Below are 19,158 nucleotides of genomic sequence, written 5' to 3' on the forward strand. Positions count from 1 at the left end.
AAGTATCATGCTTATCTTATATAGGATCACATTAAATCAAACATAGAAGGAACAAATACATGATTTTAAATTACAAAATATAAAATTTTAAACTGTAAAAAATGAATATATATATATATATATATAATAAAATGCATTTATAAAAAGATTTTTACAAATATATATGTTTCCATCATCGTAAATTATATGAAATTTAAAAATTTTAAGTTGTGTTATATTTGAAAAAAATTGTAATAAGTTAACTATAAATTATCTTATAACCGAACCGTTAATAACAATTAACCGTTAACAGTTAACCGTTTTTTAATTATTAGATTATAATTAATAAAATTTAATAATCGTTATAATAGTTAATTAATTGTTTAGATTAAATGATACGGATAACTGACCGTGAATAACTCTAAGCAAAATTATTGAAAATTTTACTCATGGTAAACTCTCTCCTCCCTTTCGTCCCTGCAATACCACAAGTCCTTTTCTTTTTATTTATTTTTCTTGTAGAGCTGCTCTCCTCGTTCTTGTTGTTTCCATTAGATTCCCTCCGCGTTTCCCTTTGCCCATTCTCATATTCACTTTTTTCTTTTTCATTTTTTAAAAATGGACTAAACCTTAATTTAACTTTATTTCCTATAAATTCAAGTTTAAGCATGTACAACAAGTAGTTGTTGGCTCAATGAGGGATGGTTCTTTACCTACGCGCGGTAGGCGATGGGCATCCGATACCGTTCCCGCCAATACCACACTCAGCTCAACTACTTCACCGGGGAGCGAGTACCTGTCGGCCGAGGAGTTCGTCGAGGTCACCATCGATCTCCAAGACGATGATACCATCATCCTCCGAAGCGTCGAGCCGGGTACCGCCATCAACGTCGATGAAGGTTCCGATACCTCGGCCTCGGCTTCACGATCACCCACGATCAAGCGGAGCTCATCCAATAGATTCAGACAGTTTTCACAAGAATTAAAAGCCGAGGCAGTGGCCAAAGCCAGGAAGCTCTCACAAGAGTTGAAAGCCGAACTACGCAAGTTCTCGTGTGGCCACGGACACACATGTCAGACTGTAAAAGGATTTGACTCGGCTTTAGCCGCTCGAGCTCTAAGAAAGCAGAGAGCTCAGCTCGACCGGACTCGCTCCGGCGCTTCAAAAGCACTTCGTGGTTTAAGGTTTATCAGGAAAAAAAAGTCAATGCATGGGAAGAAGTTCAGAACAATTTCGACAAACTCGCGAAGGACGGCTTTCTCTTTCGCTCCGACTTCGCACAATGCATAGGTTATCCATTTCATCATCACATTCCTTTTCCTCAAACTCATTTTTTAAACGCTTCGATTTCAATCTATCTTCTATCTGTTTTTCGTAATCGTTTACTGTTCTTTAAGGAATGAAGGATTCGAAGGAATTTGCGCTGGAGATGTTCGATGCATTGAGTAGAAGAAGAAGATTAAAAGTCGAAAAAATTAGCAGAGATGAGCTTTATGAATATTGGTCTCAAATCACCGATCAAAGTTTCGATTCTAGCCTTCAGATCCTCTTCGACATGTACGCATTATTAAACTATTCTATAACTAGTGCTATTTTTTAATTAATTTCATTTACTCATTCCATTTTAAAATTAAAATTTCACTCTCATCTTCTTTTGAGGTTTCCTCCATAACTTTCGAAGCCTGTAACCGATGATGCAAATGAAATTTCTTCTGATATCGTCTTTTTTTCAATTATAGATAAATGATTAATAATGTTAACTTCTCTAATCTTATATTATATGATTGATATGTAAATTATTTTTCAGGGTGGATAAGAACGACGATGGTAGAATCACTGAGGCTGAAGTAAAAGAGGTAGCAATAATTTTTATTATTATTATCAAAAATTTTAATGAACCACTTTAAACAAAATGTTAATAGCATTGCCTCTTCCGCTAAAATTATTATTTTTCTTCAAAATGAAAACTGAAAGGCCGCCTTTCATCTTCAGAGGGAAATAATTTAATGTTTAAAGTGATTGATCAAAAGGACTTGCTAACAGGGTGTCATTTGGTTTATTATAATTTATAATCAACGTTAGGCAGGTATTGAATGACCTTGAATCACAAGAAACTCTTACACTAACTACTACCACAATAAATAATTCAAATCAAAGAAACAAGAAACAATATACGATTTCAAATTTTGGGTGCTCTACGTTAATCACTTTACAAGCATCTTATCTATAATTAGATTGATTCTTTTTTACATAATAATTAGATTGATTTATTCATATTCATTGCTTGGCCTCTAATTTTTTTCCTTGAGTTTTGGTCATTTTCAAATAAAATTTTAGTGGGGTTAGTGAGGGCATTTTGGTCTATAAATTCTCCTCCTGATTTTGCAGATCATCATGCTAAGTGCTTCAGCTATCAAGATTGAAGGAGCAAGCGGACGAATATGCAGCTTTGATCATGGAAGAGTTGGGACCCAGAAAGACTTGGATATATTGAGGTGGGTCCATTATTTATATCGAGTTTCCATGATCAACTCCTTATATGCTTTATGCATGATTTTCTCTCTCTTAATATTATTTAATATTCAAGGGTGTTAAGACAAATGATGGGTCTAAGCTACACAAGCCAAGCCCTTAGCCAAAACTTACAAGGAATAAGAAAAAGAAGCAGAATCGGAAGAATGAGCAAAAAACTTGTTTACTATCTAGAGGAAAGTTGGAAGAGAGTATGGGTCGTGTCATTGTGGATAATGATTATGATAGGACTCTTTACTTGGAAGTTCTTTCAGTACAAACAGGAGTGCTTTTAATGTTATGGGTTATTGTCTCCTCACAGCAAAGGAGCAGCTGAGACCCTCAAGTTTAACATGGCTCTTATCCTCATGCCCGTGTGCAGAAACACCATCACTTGGCTCAGGTCCACAAAGCTGGGTCTATTCGTACCTTTGGGCGACAATATCAACTTTCACAAGGTATGTAAACTTCTTACCAACTCCATTTTAGCTTCTCTTTTACGTTTATCGTCTGGGTCCCGGATTAGTTGATGATGGAAGTCAGCATGATGGGTTGATTTACTTGATATATTGCTTGTGAACTTTAAACAATTACGATACGACTATTTGTTTGGGTTAGAAGGGGATACATTGCACGTTCACGCAGCAAAAGATACATCTAAACAGGTATTTCTTTTTTAACTGTAGAAGACACTGATGTTTGGTTCGTTGGAATGTTTACGAGGGAATTGAAATATGTGAATGAATTGAAATCTGTCAGGAATTGGAATCCAATTCCATATTCTGTTTGGTTTGCAGGAAATTAAATTGGAATCCAATTCCATATTCTGTTTAGTTCGCAGACATGTCAGATGAATTTGATTTTAGTAATATAAAATGACAGGATTGTCCTTTTTGTTTTTTTTTTTTTGCTTAATTTTAGTTTGTTTTATAAATTACATGTAGCAATATATTATAAAATTTTAAAAAAATATTAAATATTAATTTTATTGATTAATTATGCATTTCAATAAATTATAAAAATCATGCTAATAAACATCATAAGTTAAAATCATCCCAATTAGGGATGGCCATGGGTCGGGTTGGGTCGGGTTTTTGGTTCACCCGACCCGAAAAATAAGGGAACCTCCATCTGAGACCCGACCCGACCAAAATAAAGTTTCACCCAACCCGACCCGAATATATGAATTAGAAACTCGATCCGACCCGAAATAATAAAAAAAATTATTCAATAAAAACAATGACTTGATTGAAAAAATATATATATATAGAGGCGGTGTAGATGATGACGTTACACATCGTATAAAGACGTGATGGCTAAAGTGGAGGGCCGCTACTGGAGTTTTGTGTGACAAGAAGGTGCCTCTAAAACTTAAGGAAAAATTTTATAGAATGACAATAAGACCAGCGTTATTGTATGGATCAGAATGTTGGGCAATTAAGAAGGATCACGTAAGGAGGATAGAGGTCGCAGAAATGAGAATGCTTCGATGGACATGTGGTAGAACTCTGTGGGATATGATAACAAACTCTACTATTAGGATGTCCTTGAGGGTGGTGTCTGCTTCCGAAAAATTGAGGGAGAGAAGACTACGGTGGTTTGGGCATGTCCTTAGGCGACTACCATCGGATGCGGTCAGGAGGGTAGAGTCGATTACAGTCGACGGTGCTAGAAGGAGAGGACGACCAAGGCAGAAGTGGGAAGACTGCTTGAGATCTGATTTGATGGATTAACCCTTACCAAGGACATGACCTTTGATAGGAAAGTATAGAGACTTAAGACTATGGTAGTCTAATAGTGTGGGTCACATCTATAGGGTGTATCATCTCTGTCTTCTTTTAATGCCTTTGTAGTAATTCTCATGACTTCTACTTTGTATAAGTTTCTGTTATTGGTATTTATGAAGGCTTAGAATTGGGCTTGCTATCGTTGACTTCTGTGTATCATTCTCTTCATGTTTCCTCTTTTAAATTTAGTCGGGTCTTACGTTTCTGTCTATATGCAGAGATTTTTTTCACAGGGATTTATTTGCAGAGATTACTTCCCATTACAGACACACATATAATATTAATGACTGCATATGAATATTGTTCAACTATGTATTTATGTATTGATTTATACATGCATTGCATTTTATCTATATTTTTAATTTTCTGACTGCCGGAGGTCTTCCACGGAAGCTACTCTCAACATGGCGTTGGGGGTAACCTACTACCCTACCTCCCCCTTACCTCATTGCATATGGGAATTGGGTTTTGTTGTTGTTGTTGTATTATTGTAATTATTCCTAAATATATAAGGTAAAATTATATATTTTTTGGATTGGGTCGAGTCGGGTATTTTTCACCCTAAACCCGAATCCGACCCGACCTGAATATCAACTTAAAAAAATCGACCCGACCAAAATAAAGTTTCACCCGACCCGAATATATGAATTAGAAACCCGACCCGAAATAATAAAAAAATTATTTTTATTCAATAAAAACGTGACTTAATTGAAAAAAATTATATATAGAGGGGTATTATTGTAATTATTCATAAATATAAGGTAAAAATATATATTTTCGGGTCGGGTATTTTCACCCTAAACCCGAACCCGACCCGACCCGAATGTCACACTTTAAAAAAAAATCGACCGACCCGACCAAAATAAAGTTTCACCCGACCCGACCCAAATATATGAATTAGAAACCCGACCCGACCAGAAATAATAAAAAAATATTTTTATTCAATACATGAATAAGTTATCAAAAGATTGATGAGGGTAGTATGATCAAATTTCAATTTCTTCTAACAAGGGAATTGAATTCGATCATAGAATGGATGAAATTCACTTTCCCTCATTTGATGGAACGTTGAAGTCACAAGGGATTTCAATTCCTTTCGAAAATTTGAACCACACATAGGAAAGTGGTGGAATTTGATTCCAATTCCCCCAAATTCCAAGGGATTCCTGCGAACCAAACGCTACTTAGATTCCATGCATGAAACTAAAAAAATTATGATTTTAATAATTTTAATTTTTTTTTGGCGATGAATAAAGCATTGACAGTTGACACACACATAAGATTTTTTTTACAGTAGTTTGTTGGAATTTGTTTTTATCAAATTTCTAAGTAAATATATCCAAATGTTCGGTTTGGCCCAATGAATATAAGGCTGGCAGAGTAAGCTAGTGGATGTAAGGCTTTCCTATTCAAACATTTGCAAATAAGCCCAAAATGAATAGCAATATTGACGCATTGCATAATAACGTTGAAATTTGAAAGTTGCCGATTCCATACAATTAGATCTTTTTTGAGTTTTGACGCTCTCCTCAACTTGTGCAGACAATATCTGCAGCGATTGTAATTGGAGTCATTCTCCATGTCGGTAACCATCTCACCTGTGATTTTCCGAGGCTTATCGATTCTTCTAATGATAAATATAGAAAGTTTCTAAGCCATGACTTTGGAATTCATAAGCCAACGTACTTAGACCTGGTAAAAGGAATTGAAGGAGTGACTGGAGTTCTAATGGTTATCTTCATGGCCATTGCATTTACACTGGCAACAAGATGGTTTCGGCGGAACCTGATTAAACTGCCCAAGCCCTTTGATAGAATCACTGGCTTCAATGCCTTCTGGTACTCACATCACATGTTTGTCATTGTCTACGCCTTACTCGTCGTCCATGGCGAATTCCTTTATCTCGTGCACATATGGTACCGTAAGACGGTATATATTAAATCTTCTTCTGTCAAGTGTTTGATTAAATTATAATAACAGGACTGTATTTTATTTGAGTAACTATAACTGTAGTTTCAGCCTTAAGGTTAATGTATTTAATTCCATGTTGCAGACTTGGATGTACCTCGCTGTTCCAGTTTTGTTATATGCTGGAGAAAGGACCCTAAGATTTTTTCGTTCTGGTTCCTATACCGTCCGGCTTTTGAAGGTAAGCATAACTCTGTCACTTTATAAACAAGTAGTTCCGTAGAATTTGCTCAAAGAAAAAAGGGTGAAGTGCTACCGGAGTAACATTTATTGGACCAATTAACTGGGCAGCACAGGCAGCCTCAAGAATTTTCATGTGAGGCTGGTCAATTCACGAGATTAGCTTCTCTGTTGACCATTTCTCATGAAAAATTAGCTGACCCTTATTCCCATATATAATGGGTAAGGGGAGGTAGGATAGTAGGCTGCCCCCAATGCCAGATTGAGAGCAATTTTCGTAGGAGACCTCCGAATTATGAAATACCCTCCGTGGGACTCAATCCCATGACCCCAAGGTTAAGAGCCTTGTGCTTTACCAATTGAGCCTTGTCCATTTCTCATGAACCCTGAATTTAATTCTTAATGAGACTTGTAAATTTTGAATCTTTGATTGGCGATCTTCTTGTAACTTTTCATTCTCGATAAATAGGTTGCAATTTATCCAGGAGGTGTTCTCACGTTACAAATGTCTAAGCCACCTCAATTTCGGTACAAGAGCGGACAGTACATGTTTGTCCAATGCCCTGCTGTCTCTCCATTTGAATGGTAAGTAAAAAATATAAAAGCATATATAAATGTTTTACAATGATTTCAGCTGTTTCGGTTTGCTACTAAAGTGTTTTCAGAATTTTCAGGATATGAATTTGGATGTAAGTACATAATAGAAGAAAATGAAAATGGACTCTGACCGATTTGATTTGCTGTCCACAATAGCCTTTTAAGATGAATGGAACCCTGATAACATATTTGATTGATAAGAAAGTTTAAATTGTAAACATTTCAGTAGTTACTCTATCAAATCAGTTTTGGGATTTTTTTTTTTTTTTGGATAAATAAAAGAATATTATTACCCAATGGCAGCAGTATAATGCTACAGTGCAGACATCAAAACAGTTACAGAACATTCATCAAAATAACCAGTGTGGAGCATGAACAACCAACATAGTAATATGGTTAGTCAATACCCCATTGAATACAAAGAGAGATATTGACTCTATCTATTCTATTGATTATCCTATCTCTTAGTTGAATTCTAACAAATTTCTTAATAGCTTTAAAAATTTCATCAACTGTTCTTGAGCTTCTTCTGAATAGCCTTTTGTTTCTTTCTTCCCAAAGAGAATAAATAAATGCAGTCTATGCAAGCTTCAAAATATTTATAAGGAGGGAGTTACCTGTCCAAGTGCCAGATGCCCAGGATAATAGTTGATCCCAAGACAATGAAGATCTCCGCAAGCCGGTTAGTAGTAAGATTTCCTTCCAGAGAGAGCTTGCAAGTGGGCATTCTATGAACATGTGATCTCTTGTTTCCTGAGACTCATTACATAAAACACATAAACCATCTGTAACAATACCCATATGTTGTAGTTTGACTTTAGTAGGAAGTCTGTCCAAGATAGTCATCCAAGCGATCATGCTATGTTTAGGAATGTGGAGAGGAAACCATATCAGATTATGCCAGAGAACTTTGTCTCGCTTAACTCTTGTCACTTCCCAAATTGCACGAATTGATGTTGCTCCGGTAGATAATACAGCGTTGGCTTCTCGCCTAATTCTCGCCTAAGTTTGAGTAATTTCCTGAAGCTCCAGCTGGTGTTTGTACCACTATCGATGAGCCAGAAGTCTTTATCGTTGAGGACATAGTTATTTATCCAAGCAACCCACAATGAGCCTTCACCTGCTAGGATACTTCGAATTAGCTGGATCATACATGTCTTATTTCACATTTTTAAGTCCTTTAACCCAAGCCCGCCTTCATGTTTCGGTTTGCATATCGTTTCCCAACTTACTCTAACTTCGGTAGCCGCTTTATCAGAACCTTTCTAGAAAAATCGAGAACAGAGTTGCTCAATCTTCTTAATGATAGATTGAGGTAGAAAAAGTTGTCTGCACCAGTAGTTAGCAACACTTAACAAGACTGCTCTTATAAGTTCGAGTCTTCCTGCATAAGACAAGAGTTTACCTGACCAGTGGTAAAGCCTGGATTTGATATTGTCAATGAGAACAGCACAATCCTTTTCAGAGAGTTTCCTTGTGACCAAAGGGACTCCTAGGTATCTCACAGGCAGACATCCTTGCTTGAACCCCGTAGCTTTGGTAATGGACTCCAGGATATTAGTAGAGATACCATAAGCATAGAATTCGCATTTGGCCGCATTAAGCTTGAGCCCAGACATTTCATAGAATTTGTCTAAAACAGTATTGACTCCTACAATTGATTCCAAATTTCCTTTGCAAAAAATTAGAAGATCATCCGCAAACATTAAGTGAGTGAGCCCTATCTTCTTACATAATCAGTTTTGAGATTATGTGTGGTTTCATGAGCAAGTTTTCTTCTGAACTCATGAGCATTTCCTTTTGTGAACCAGGCATCCTTTTTCCATCACCTCTGCTCCTGGTGATGACTACCTTAGTGTACATATCCGTCAGCAAGGTGACTGAATCCAAGAGCTCAAACGGCTATTCTCAGAGGTTTGTGAACCCCCTGTAGCTGGTAAAAGTGGGCTTCTCAGGGCTGATGAGACAACTAAGAAAAGGTACCACTATTTGGATTCTATTAATATATTCAACATTCTCTTTTCTAGAAGCATTTAGAGTCAGTAGGAATACTGTGTAATTTTATAATCCATGATGTTCTTGTCCGAAGAACAGTTTGCCAAAGCTGTTGATCGATGGTCCGTATGGTGCACCGGCACAAGACTATAGGAAGTATGATGTTCTGTTGCTTGTGGGTCTTGGAATTTGTGCAACACCATTTATCAGCATCTTAAAAGATCTGCTTAACAACATTGTCAAAATGGAGGAGCAGGCAGTAAGTAACATGTGCCAAGTTAATTGAATCTGTTATTCATTCTTGGTCTTATATTATAAGATTCAAAATGAAGGTCTTTTTCATTTTTCAGGATTTGGCCTCGGATACCAGTAGGACATCGGACTTAAGTGTTGAGAGCAATGATTCAACCGCTCCGAACAAAGTTTCACAAAAGAAGACTCTTAAGACGACCAATGCTTACTTTTATTGGGTAACCAGGGAACAAGGTTCATTTGATTGGTTCAAAGGGATCATGAATGAAGTTGCAGAACTTGATCAAAGGGTAAATGAACCAATCATCGTATAAGTTTTTTCATTTATAATATTCTTAGAATGCCTTCACCAACTTGTCCCCTTTGGAGAACAGGGTGTCATTGAAATGAACAACTATTTGACGAGCGTGTACGAGGAAGGCGATGCACGCTCAGCTCTCATCACAATGGTCCAAGCACTAAATCATGCCAAAAATGGAGTCGACATCGTTTCGGGCACCAGGGTAAGATCCTTTTCTGTGTGTCATTCATGTGAAGACCCATTTTCAAACACAATAAAATTTCACCTTTCATATTATCAGGTGCGAACCCATTTTGCAAGGCCCAAATGGAATAACGTTCTGTCTAAACTGAGTTCCAAGCATTGCAAGGCAAGGATAGGTGAGTTTCAAGCAAATGAAAAGTTAGCAGTCTTGTCTGTATTCTAATGCTACTGTTTCGTAATTTCAATGTGGTGGGAGCAGGTGTGTTTTACTGCGGGCCACCAGTTCTGGCCAAAGAGCTCCGCAAACTGTGCCACGAGCTGAACCAAAAAGGTTCAACTAAATTCGAGTTCCACAAGGAGCATTTTTAAGACAAGTATACGAGGGGAGTAAACAGCACCCTTAGCCCTAACTCCTTTATTTACCTACACAAGTAAGAATTTTGGCAACAACAATTAGTCACTGTACAGCCTTGGGCTAGAAAAAGGCAAATACATTTCATCGTTGAATGCCCTCAAAAAGCGACTCAATTGATTTTGATTTGACTTTAGACTTGAGAGGCTGGGCACTGGGCAGGGCTAGCCCGACTTGAATTATCGGTGGGATTGGATGAGTTACTGGTATTGGTTTTTTCTTTATTTTTTCTTCTTCTTTTTTCTGTATTTCCCAATTTTCATGTAAAGATACTACAAGGATTGAGTAAATAAGGGGAAAATTATTAAAAGAATCCTTCTAGTATCACACCCAAGTAATAATATTAACATGCAAATCAATAATGCGGAAGTTTCGGAAAGATTTTATGAATACTATTATCTTGATAATTAAATAATTTGAATTTAATTCGATAATTATTTATTTTTATTGAAATTTGTTTTAGATGCTTATATTTGTAATATACTTTAAATTTAAATAAACAATAGATCATCGTCAATTTTTACTATTGTATTAAGTCAAAAAAATTATATAATAATAGTTTCGGAAAAAATCTATATATGATATATACCTTCGCATGAAACGTATCATGAAATATGGGATGAAATTGACCAAAACTATAAAACGAAGGGTAAAAATGTTTTAAAAAAATATGAAGATTAACTTCGGAATCTTACATGTATTTAAAGGGAAGGTGTAGTAGTTAAAGATCACGAGTTCGAATTACGATGATCTCTAATAGAGTAAATTAGATTATATGGATCATTCTCATAATAGATCTTTACACGTATTCTGAAATAATTGATCAATAAATCAAATATCAATGATTAAATTTAAAAAAAAACGGTGGTACTAAATTATTCCTCATAATATTTGATATTTTCTTTTATTAAAATTCTAATGAGGTGTAATTTAAACACTTTCCATCTTTCCATATTTATAAATTTACAATTCTTTTATAAAAAATTAATTTTTATTAAATAAAAAGAAAAAGTGCCACAAATATAAATACAACTCCAACATAAAAACTAAAAGAATGTGAAGGAAAAAAAAAGTCAAAACCTTCACATAAATACATACTTTATCTGCCAAAAAAAATCTAACAGCTATCGATAATATTTATCTTTATTTAAAACTAAACTTAATACTGACGTAAGCATGGAGGTCGAGAGTATCAATCTTAAAGATCGATTTGTAAACAGTCCTAAATATATTAATAAATTATCATAAAACAATTGAATTAAAAGAGATAGTCGACTTTTTTTTTCCAATTAAGAGATACACTGTCATGCAACACAAACTCATTAGCAAAATTAGGGGTGTTAAGTATATCGGTTCGGTTAAGCGATCGAACCGAACTTTTAAATTTTTATTAATCGGTTTTTTATTTGCTTTAACGGTTAATCGAACTGAATTTTTTTTGAAAATAATTAATCGAACCGAATAAAATTCAGTTAATTGAAATTTTAAATAATATATATTATATATTTAATATTTTTGTCTAATTAGGTTAATTCGGTCAGTTAATTCATTTAATTTGATCGATTAATTCAATTAATTCCGAAATTTAAACACTTCTAAAACTATTAATATACAAATAATATATTAAACATTTAAAATTTTCGGTTAATTTGATTAATTAGCTGATTTTAACCCGAATTAACCGATAATCAAACTTTGAAAATATCATTAACCGTCAACTAACAGAACTTATAATTAACGGACCGATTAACTGAAATTTTTTTAGTTCAGTCGGTTTTATCGGTTGACCGAAGTTTTGAACCCCTAAACAAAATTACATAAATGCATTTCTTTGTCAAATTCTTTTATTAGTCCCTCTATCATGTGTAAATTATGGATTCAGTCTCAAATTTTAAAATTTTAGTCTTGATTCAGATAGTGATCATTGAATTATTGAGTCAAATTATGCTATTAATTCATATATTATATACGTGAGTTGTAAATCTAGTTTATTCTCTTCAATTTTATCATTTAAAGTCCCTATAATTTAGTCATACCATCTTTATATCGTTTAGTCAAGATTAAAATTTTAAAAATATAAAAATTAAATATACAACTTATATAATACATAAACTAATGATAAAATTAACCTTTCAAAAAATTAATATATAATTATAATTAACATCATAAACCGACGAATCATTTATGTTGTGGCAAACCTGAACTTAAGGAACGGAGCAAAACATATATATATATATATATATATATATATGTGTCATCGTGTTCATTACACACACGAAAACTTAAGGAGCAAAAACCCAGGGCTAAACCTTCGATTCTCGAATAACTTTTTAACGATCTCAAAATTCTCAAGCCTTATTGTTTTTCCTTCTAGAAAACAATATGCAACAAGATCCTCAGATGAAGCCGCTGGCACCCGTTCAAGATTATCCGAGAAGCGACATGGAGTCGGGTGGGTTTAAACCCAAAGCTTCACGCCGAGAAGAAAAAAGCAGTAAATGTCTGGTTTACGTTCTGGCAATCACGGTCGTCCAAGGAGCCGTTCTCTTGATTTTTGTAGTATCTTTTTACGCCCCAGAACTCCTGGTTTTGAGTTGGGACCAGTCTGGGTTCGGAACCTTATTTATAGGACTAATTTATCGTCTCCGTCGTTCAATTTTACGCTCGTAACGACGGTCGCCTTCGAGAATACTAATTTCGGAGACTTTCGGTTTGACAACACGAAGGGGACTGTCTGGTGCGGTTTAGTAGTCGTCGGAGAGTTTAAAATACCTACCGGGAGAGCTCGACCTAGGGCAACAGAGAGATTGAATGTTTCGGTTGAAGTGAGCTCGCTGCGGGTACCAAATACAACGACCTTTCACCTTAAGCAGCAATATAAGTTCTGGGATTTTAGAGCTGAGCAACCATGTTAATTTGAGTGGAAAATTGAATATCATGAACATTATGAGGAGAAGAAGGCACCCTGAGTTGAATTGCTTCACGAAACTCAATTTTACAGGGGGGGGTCCGTACATGATTTAAATTGCGATTAGTAGATGGAAGAACAATTTTTGCGAAGCTTGTTCGCTTAAATTACTATCCCTTTGCTCATGCTGTTGTTCTTTCTCGATATTCATCATTTTTTCGACACGTTTATTCTCTTGTTCTCCTCCACCGAATAATTATGTACGGTTTTTGTCTTCTTCCAAATCAACAATATTACTGTTTGTGATATGAATGGCGGCTTCATGTATGGGTCAGAGTCGGTCAACTTGCTGAATGGAAACGAAGTTCAATGGCGTGAGAAGACAGTTAATGGGGCATAGGCAAGCCCCCGTCGCTGTTGACTGAAACGAGTAACCTAACGTTGCCACATTACCTTTTATATTAATATTGAGAAGACTTGTATCCTCCATTCGCAATGCTCTCGCCATTAATCTATAGAGTGCCTCATGATAGGGTTGAGTAGTCGATCGAGTTAAAAAAAATTAAGTTGATGAGTCGTATTTTATAACTCGAACTAAATTAAAAAAAGTTTTGAGCTTAGTCGAGTTATTCGAGTCGAATTATCGAGTTTCTATACTAATTTTATTATAACTATTTATAGTGTTATGGCTAGGATTTGTTCTAATTTTTTGATTTTCTCTAACTATATAGGATATAAATATTTTATATGCTTTTCATTTTAAAATGTTAATTAATATATCAAATAAAATCTAAAATTATGATATATATTCATAATATTATATTTTAAAGAAAGTATTTTAAGGGTAAAATATTGATGGGAGTATAAGGAGTTATTGAATTGATTGGGAGAAAGAATTTGCAAACAATTGTAGTTAAAAGACTAAACTGAGTAAAATGTAAAGTTAAGGGGCTGAATAAAAAGAGAGTATATTTTTAGTAAAAAGTAAGAATTGAAGTTACATAGGTATTTTATTGTGGTATATAAGCATGTGGTTCAAATTTGATAAAAAAAGGACTTAAAATAAATGATGAATGGAAGAAATAAGAAAATTATGAAAAAAGTAAGGGACTACATTGAAAAATAGAAAATTTGTTATCAAAAAGAGAAATTGGAAGTACATATGTATTCTACGATGTTTAGAAGTATGCGATTCAAATTTGGTAATACACAGACTTAAAATAAAAGATGAATTGAAGGAATAATAAAATCGGAGATTGAATCGTAAAACTATCAAAATGCTTAGTCAAATTTTCGGTTTTTCAAATAACTCGAAATTTCAAAATTGAAGTACAGAGACAAAATTCTTAATTTTTATATACTTTAAGGATTAATAAAATCACTTAACCTTCTTACAATGTCATTTTCCCTCCGTCGACAATATTTTAGCCCTCCGTACGGGAATGAAAATTTTGTACGAATCAAACCACCTCATTGGTTAAAGGAATTGAAGTTATTTTTAGAGGTTTCGAGTTCGAGCACTAGTAACTACAAAGAGGTAATCCCTGCTAGATTTGGTGCTTTGACCGCATGTAACTTGTGGAAAACATCACGTCTTCTAGACATCTTCCAAAATACTGTAACAAACATCCCATTTCAAAAAAAAATACTTCACCGTCTGAAATGAACTAATTCTTTTCTCATAACATTATTTAAAGAATTTCGCAATATATTCTATATAATATTAATCTAAGAAGACAACATAATTAGGAAAATAAATTAAAAGGGAAAATTTCCTAAAGTTTTAGCCATGGAAACTTCTTAAATTGAATGATCTCATAGCATGTGATGTGCATGTGTTCATTAACGTTAGAATTTCTTATCCAACAGGTCAAAGGCAGAGTAGACTACACTAATCTAAAATGGAGACGTAGGAACTGGGAAGCCTCCCAACGCGTTTCAAGTTGAACCCTAAATCTACGATACCACACAACAACAACACAATTCAATACGATTCTCATTCATGCCTAATTCCCTCGCCGATGCTGTATATATCGCCAAGCACCAAAGTCACACACACCATAACTTAGACAATGGCAATGGAAATGGCAATGGGTGAGCCAGAGGAGGTAACGCCCTTTGCCCCGATCGCCTTCGGAGCTCGCTGCAGCGACAATGAAGAAGCCTTCTCTACGGACCCTCCGTCGAAAAAGAGAACATTTATCCTGTGCTTCGGCAGCATCGCCGCGTTTTTTCTAAGCCTAGCCATCATTGTTATAATCCTGTCATTCCTTGTTTTCCGTGTACAGGATCCCATGATCAGCCTGAATTCTGTAACAATCCAGAGCCTGGAGGTTTCAACAAAGGGAATTCTAAGTGCCGACGTGAACCTAACACTTTTAGCTGATGTTTCGGTGAAGAATCCCAATGCGGTGACCTTCAAATTCGATAACGGAACGATGATGGTTTACTACCGTGGCAGGGTGGTAGGCGAGGGCACTCGTTTCAAAGGTAAGGCTAAGCCCAGACGTACGTTGCGGAGGAACGTGACGGTGGAAATAGACCCCGAGAATTTCCTGACTGATCCGGACTTTGTGACCGATATCATCGGTTCAAAGGGAGTGAACATAAGCAGTTACACCAGAATCTCGGGCCGGATTAATATTATGAACATTATCAAAAGAAACGTTTTAGTGAAATTCAATTGCTCCACCACTTTTAGACTCTCCCCCACCGGCGGAGGCTTTCATGGAGACAAGTGCAAACCAGAACTCAATTTCTAGATATGTATGTATGTATGTATGTATGTATGTATGGTGATAGTTGAATATTGCATAGCATGTATTGGATTTAGAAAGGAATCAAGAATAGAAACTGGAATTAATAAAATGCTTTCTTCTGATCATGCAAACATAGCTCTCCAACTATATAGGAGAGACTCAAGAGCTAAAACAGACTGTTACACGGCTACTAATCAACAACCCTGGATAACAACCCCAACAGCTTACTCTATAACTCATGGTTTTTAGAACCGGACCGGTTAGCGAACCGGTCATGCTACCGGTTTACTGGTTCAACCGGTCCAACTGGTCGGAAGAACCGAACAACGTCATAATTATTTAAAAAATTAAATAAAAATACAAAAAATATTTAATAAAAAATAATTTTTTATATCACAAGTCATATTCAAAGCAAATCATAACATATATAAGTTAAAAACTATAAAATCAAGTGAAACAAAATGATTCTAATTAACTATAACATAATATTTAAGGTAAAACATATTAAATAATAAATATAATTATATAACTATAATTAAAAAAAATTGGGTTAAAAAAATCATAACAAAATGATATTGTTTGGTTTAATTTTTTTTTAAAAAAACAATACCACATGGCTAAGAAACATAGAAGACCATCTCAAAAGTCTAAAGAGTAAAAATATGAGAACAAAACAATCTCACATTGCTAAGAAACATAGAAGTGCATCACAACTAACTTCTATAAATAATAGAGGTAATTTGACATTCAAAATCATGGAGTCTTTTAGTGAGCATTGAGTGAACTATTCTTTCACTTCAATCAAGCTCGAATTTTAGGCTTCAATCGAGCTTCTAAATTTTTTTTGAGTTCAAGCCTTTTTGAGTTCAAGTTTCAATATTATATTTCGAGTTTGAGTTGAACTTGATAATTTTTAGCTTGTGAGTTTGAGTTGAGTTGAGCTTACTTTTTAAAGTTTTCAAGTTCGAGTCGAGCTCAGCAATACTCGAGTTCGACTTGGCTCGTTTAACAAACGACGTTGTTTGGTTTAATTTTTAAAAAAAAAAACAAAATTCCTGATTTTTCCCGGTTTTCAGTCGGTCCGGTTCGAACGGTTCAGCGGTTCTGGCCGGTTCAGTAATAGCGATACAACCGGTTTAGATTGAACCGGTTGAACCGACCGGTCCGATCCGGTTTTCAAAACAGAGCTATAACTCTAAGGGGACATTTGGATGGGGGAATGTGGGATTCTCATGGGAATAGAATCTACATCCCCCTTTTAGTTAGCCCGGGAATCTCATTTCCGGTAATGTAAGATTACCAATAGTAGATTTTTTTGGGGTATATTACCGGGAATGTCATTACCTCTCTTTCCTTAGGTATTGTTGGATTACCGCTAAAATGTCCTTAAAAACATTTCTCAAAAATATCATTATTCTGTCATTGAATAATAAAAATTCTACGAAGGTTAAATTACAAATTTATCCTTAAACTATTTTAGATTTACAAAAAAAATCTATAATTAAAATTTCATATGAAGTTCAAGGGTTAAAATAAAATTTTACCCTTTCATTAACATTTTTATATTTTCAATTTTGTAAAAAAAATATATAAATTTTATGAATTTAAAATTTTTAAAGAAAATATATAAATATTTTCCAACTTGTTAAAAAAATAAATATATAATAAGGATAATTTGATCAAATATACATTCAAATAATCTTTTATTATTTTAACCAAACACGGTAATCTTACATTTTCACTGATAATCTTACATTCCGTGAACGAAACGCACCTAAAAGCTTTGCTGACTCATGCACACTGGTGTAGAAATCAATTTTTTCATTTTAAATTATTATTATTAAAATTATTATTATTATTATTATTATTATTATTATTAATAGTAATATTATTTATTATTTAAATATTACAAAGCCCAAATCACAGCCCAATTACATTCAAATCCCAAACCCAAATGGAAACCCTGAATCAATTTGGGGTTTCAGCTAGGGTTTTCAAACCCTAGCCCCCAGCCGCCGTCAACATCATCAGCCGTTGGATCTGGTAAGATCCAACGGCCCAAAAGGGTTCCAGATGAAAAACCCTAGGGTTTCTAACCCTAGCAGCCAGCCGTTTCCAGATGCGGCGCCACCCTTGAAGCCACCCCGACGACCGACTCTCTGATGCCAGATGGTCCAACCAGTTGCTGCCGACGCTGCTGCTTCCACGACGCCGACCTCGTCGAGCTTTCCAGAAGCCAGCTGCCTCACCAAATCAGTGCTCTATGGTGAGTCACCGCCATAGCTTGGTGACTCACCAAAGATGCTAGATCGGACCGGTCCGAGGAGTACATTGTGGTGGCTATAAAAGCCACCACTGAACCTGCAAAAGAAAGGAGGAGAGCAAGGACAGAGAGCAACGAAGAACACGAGAGAAACGAGAGATCCAGCAAAGAGAAAAAAAAAAGGGAAGACAAAAAGCTACCAACGAACCCACAACCAACATAAAACCAAAACAGAAAGCAAAGAAAGAAGAAAGAAACTTACCCTTGGAGCCTTGACCACCGTCGGAAGCACTAAACATCGCCGGAGAACAGAAAATACCGAAGGTATTTTCGTAGATTTACTCCGATTAGGAGTCTTTTAGGGAAAACAAAGACTGGAATCGGTCTTAGGGCGTTTAGATCTACGCTTTGGGGGTGTTTTTGGTGAATTCCGACCACCGTTACGGTGGCCGGCGGCGGTGGTCGGCGGCGGAGTACGGTGGCCTATGGCTGCCGGTTTCCCTCCGGCGAGGGAAACTAGAGAGAAACCAGAGAGAACTCTGGTTCTCTCGTTTTGAGAGAGAATGGAAATAGGCAAATGAGAAGCTTGGCCCTTCGGGCCAGGCGTTTAGGGTTTTTAAAACCCTCCCCAAACGACGTCGTTCTGGGGAGGGTATCTGTGTAATTTCCATCATGGGTAAACCCTTTCCGCAGTCACTCCGAGTTTATAACATTACAAATTAGTCACTGGAAGCAAATTTTGATTCTTTTAATTATGTCATTCAATTTTATTTTATTACATTTTAGTCATTATCAATTTATATATATATTTAGGGTAAATAACTGATTTAGTACCTTATAATTTTATTAACATTTATTTTAATCCGATTAATTAAATAAGGCTAAATTACATTTTTAGCACTTAAAGTTTTTATTTATTCGAGATAGAGCCTTTAAACTTTGATAAATTTTATTTTAATCAATGATTAATTAATTAAGGATTAATTACACTATTAGTAATTTTATTTTATGATGATTCAAGTTATGTTCATTATTTTAAATAATTTTACATTTATTATTATT

The 19,158-nt window shown here is 35.2% G+C and overlaps 1 protein-coding gene and 2 pseudogenes across 1 annotated transcript; all 3 read left to right on the forward strand.

Annotated features, from left to right (window-relative positions):
- Nucleotides 1-491: 491 nt before the first annotated feature.
- Nucleotides 492-10,330, forward strand: LOC120186963 (annotated as a pseudogene).
- A 2,207-nt stretch (nt 10,331-12,537) lies between these two features.
- On the forward strand, nt 12,538-13,190 carry LOC120186949 (annotated as a pseudogene).
- A 1,956-nt stretch (nt 13,191-15,146) lies between these two features.
- LOC120186950 lies at nt 15,147-15,875 on the forward strand. Its single transcript, XM_039190760.1, has one exon. The coding sequence runs from the start codon at nt 15,147-15,149 to the stop codon at nt 15,834-15,836; it is 690 nt and encodes a 229-aa protein (XP_039046691.1). The 3' UTR covers nt 15,837-15,875.
- The last annotated feature ends 3,283 nt before the right edge of the window (nt 15,876-19,158 follow it).

This window comes from Hibiscus syriacus, unplaced genomic scaffold (assembly GCF_006381635.1).
Source record: "Hibiscus syriacus cultivar Baekdansim isolate YM2019G1 unplaced genomic scaffold, ASM638163v2 tig00113721_pilon, whole genome shotgun sequence".
Classification (NCBI taxonomy): Eukaryota; Viridiplantae; Streptophyta; class Magnoliopsida; order Malvales; family Malvaceae; genus Hibiscus; species Hibiscus syriacus.